A 3899-nucleotide genomic window follows, 5' to 3' on the forward strand; every position below is an offset into this window, starting at 1 on the left:
CCGGCTGGTTCCCAGGGAAGCGCTGCGGGGGCGGCTGGCGGCGGGGTGAGGGCGCGGGGCCGGGCGGGAGGCGGGGAGCGGCCGCCCGCTATAAAGGCGCTGTAACGGCGCTGCCCGCGGCCGGCCGCCGTCGCCATGGCCAACGCGTCGCAGTGCCTGGAGGAGGGCGCCGGGCAGTGGCCGCCGCAGCCGCCCGGGCCGTACAGCGAGGCGCAGCGGCTGGCGCTGGAGGAGCTGGTGGCGGGCGGCCCCGAGGCGCTGCGGGCCTTCCTGCGGCGGGAGCGGCTGCCGCCCTTCCTGTCGGAGCCCGAGGTGCAGGCCATCGCGCGGGGCGCCGTGCCGCCCAAGGCGGCCGAGGAGGCGGCGGCCGAGGCGTCGCTGGACGCGTCGTCGCTCACCTACTTCCCCGAGCGCTCGGACGCGGAGCCGCCGGCGCTGGAGCTGGGCTGGCCGGGCTTCGGCAGCGGCGCGTTCCGCGGGCTGACGCGGGTGGAGGCGCACTTCCAGCCGGGCGGCGGGGACAGCCCGTACGGCTGCAAGGAGGCGGTGCGGCGGCAGATCCGCTCCGCAAGGCAGGTGGGTGCCAGGCGGGACGGCTCCGAGAAGCTTAAGTCAGAAAGGCTCAGATTTGTGTAATGGTGCCTCGGAGATGAAGCTGTGCCATAAAGAGCCCCCGGTTTTTGCAGTAGGTGAAGGTGCTCTTTGCTGTAGGCTTCCCGGTGGGTTGCTTGTGCCCAATGTATCCACACATCCACATCCAGGCAATGGGGCTTCATAGTCCTCCGCTGAAATTGCGAGAGAAAATTCCACAAGGGAAATGAGAACAAGTCCTAAATGGTGTTATCTGTTATAAATAAAACAAACAACGCCACAATAGGGTCAAACAACAGCGGGGTTCTGTCCACAATAAGCTCAGAGTGTATTTTCTCCTTATTTAACAACACAGGGATGTGAAAAAGTGATGGCAGCAACAAGTGATGTGTCTTGGTGAACTGTAGCCTGCAATCATCTGTATCAACATGCTATTCTCATCCAAGGGCTTTAGTCCATTCACAGTTATTATTCCTTTCTCTTCCCTTGCACGTCTTTCAAATGTTCCTCCGGTTCTCTGAGCAACTAAAGGACGTATTGCAGAGGATGGTACCATGTGCAGGCACCAGGAGGGATAAAGGGGTGGGGGAATGGGGAGATCTTTCAATTGAATGTCACGTTCCTCCTGTCTCCATTGGGATACTGTGGAAACAGCCTCATGATCTCTGGAACTCATTGCAGATGATCGCCCTGGTTATGGATTCCTTCACAGACACCGATATCTTCACAGACCTCTTGGAAGCTTGTAGCCAACGGCAAGTCAAGGCTTACATCCTTCTGGATCAGTCTTCAGTTCCACACTTCCTGAAAATGTGCAGGGATCTGGGAGTTGATCTGGAGCAGGAGAAGGTGAGCCTTGTGATAGCTATAGGGACAGGAGAGCACTAAAAGAAAATGAATATCCAGTTTGGAAAAGGATGTGTGGAATCTTGCTGGGACTGCAAAGCTACATTCTGCACCATCAGTGTCTGGATCTGCCCCTTCGTTTTTGTCTTTGTGGGCTAAACCAATACAAAACTGTTTCTGTCTGCTGAATCCTGTGCTACTACACAGCAATATTTGCTGGTTCATCAGTGATGTTTACTGCCACGTGTTACTTCTTTGGAAGTACTACAATCATTTAACTTTGAAATTCATTTATCGCTTTCTTGTATCTCTTTAACAGTTGATGAGAGTTCGCAGTATCACTGGGAACACATATTGCACAAGGTCAGGTGCCAAAATTGTTGGAAAAGTCCGTGAAAAGTTCATGTTAATTGATGGCATTAGAGTGACAACAGGTTCCTACAGGCAAGTGTCGGGTTCTTTTTTCTTTATATGATTTCTTTAAACAGGAAATAGTAGTAGCATTTAAAAACCATTTTCCTTACTAGCACATTGCTTGTAACATATGGCCTTAAAACCATTTTCCTTACTAGCACATTGCTTGTAACATATGGCCTTAAAACCATTTTCCTTACTAGCACATTGCTTGTAATGTTTGGCCTTAAAATGAGGCTATGAGAATTTTCAGTTAGTGCTCGGATATCTCTAATTACTTTGAATTAACTTGGAACTTTCTCCTCCTTTTTCCAGTTTTACATGGATGGACGGGAAGCTGAACAGCAGTAACATTTTGATCCTGTCGGGTCCTGCAGTTGCACACTTTGACCAGGAATTTCGGACTCTTTATGCACACTCAAAGCCAGTCAACCTCAAAGAGTTCTCTGACAGCAAGAAGAATAAGGTGTTTGATGAGCTGGTCAGGATTACAGTGGCTTCAAGGGACTTAACCAGGGAAAACTTTCTGAGAATGGAGTTTTTATATCTTAGAGCATTTGTAGGAAATCTAAAAAGGAAGCGAAACTGGATGCATGCCTCAAGGGAAGCAATCTATGTGTCCAGTAATGCAATGCATGTTTCTCCACCACTGACTAAGAGGAATGGCTCTCTAGTTATGAGGCCGCACTGGATCATAGAGAGATGAATTGCACCTTCACTCAGAGTGAGATGCAAAGCCTCAGAAGCCATGTCTTGTGGTCCGTGTCCTGTACTGCCTTCCAGTATGTGCCAGCCGCAGGGAAGGCATCCTCAAGCTGAGAGAAAGAAATACTGGACTTGTGATTTCAGTTGAACACCTCTGCAATGTCAGCAGATAGAGTTATGGTATTGTCTGATCTGCAGAAGTGCTTTTTAAAAACACAAACCAAAACCTCTTTAATGCCTGAGAAGCCGTTATTAACTTCTGGTGTTCTGTCAGTTCTTCTTTTTTTAACCTGTTTTTGATTGTGTTAATGTCATGGGTTGGCGATGTCTTAGTTCAGTAGCTCACACCTCATTTTCTATATGTAGATTCCTTCAAAAAATATATTGCTTAAGACTGTAAAGACGGATAGCAGGACTGCTGTATGGTCCTGAAATCAGTCAAAGCTTCATCTTGTGCTCTACAAAGAGTTCCATAATCATTGAATTACCCAGGTTGGAAAAGACCTTGAAGATCATCAAGTCCAACCGCAGCCCAACCATAGTACCCCAACTCTAACAACCCCCTGCTGTATCATATCCCTGAGCACATCCAGACAGCTCTTAAAACACACACAGGGATGGAGACTCAACCACCTCCCTGGGCAATAATGCAGAACTGGATGGGAGCAGCCATCAGCTAGAAACCAGATCAGCACCTTCTAGTCCTCGAGTGTTACATGGCTGTTTCCATGAAGCTGAGCAGCTTGGCAGGACGGGTTAGGATTTCATATTAAGGTTTTTGCCATGACTTCATTTGGAATGACCTTTTCTGTTTAGCGATAAGAAACACTTGGATTGTGACCATCACAATAAACACGTTCCACATGCCTGCAGTGAGCTTTATGACTGAGAACCTGCTCATATGAGGAGCAAATTATGTATTTTATGGCTGCTACCACTGCCTGATCTTATAGGAGAAGCCGAATAGGTCTGATACCTGTCAAGAAATGCCATTTCCTGTAAGTGGAAGCGTTCGATAGCGTTGAGCTTTTATCCCGATAAAAAGAAATCTAAAATGCGTGTTTTTATCCTTATTTTGGACTCCGCTTTCCATGAATGCCCTCAAGGAGACGGTTTTGTGCCCTGTGAAATGCTGTTTGTGCGATCATAGCGATGATGTAGTCGTCGCAACGCTGCTAGCGCGGTGGCACCAGTCACGGTGCGTAGGGAAGCAATTAGCTTCGCTAATTAACGACGGGCGTTTCTTAGTGGGACCCCCCACGCTGACAAACCCCACGCTCCGCCCCGTTCACTCCACGAGCCCGGCCGCCATCATGACAACGGGCTCTGAGTCACGTGGGCTC

General features: G+C 49.5%; 1 protein-coding gene across 1 annotated transcript; it reads left to right on the forward strand.

Moving 5' to 3' along the window:
* The first annotated feature begins 18 nt into the window (after positions 1-18).
* LOC140259133 (protein FAM83D-B-like) lies at positions 19-3427 on the forward strand. The gene is made up of 4 exons (XM_072350165.1): positions 19-576; positions 1273-1440; positions 1757-1881; positions 2167-3427. The coding sequence occupies exons 1-4, from the start codon at positions 136-138 to the stop codon at positions 2555-2557; spliced, it is 1125 nt and encodes a 374-aa protein (XP_072206266.1). The 5' UTR covers positions 19-135; the 3' UTR covers positions 2558-3427.
* Positions 3428-3899: the final 472 nt, after the last annotated feature.

This window comes from Excalfactoria chinensis, chromosome 15, assembly GCF_039878825.1.
Source record: "Excalfactoria chinensis isolate bCotChi1 chromosome 15, bCotChi1.hap2, whole genome shotgun sequence".
Taxonomy (NCBI): domain Eukaryota; kingdom Metazoa; phylum Chordata; class Aves; order Galliformes; family Phasianidae; genus Excalfactoria; species Excalfactoria chinensis.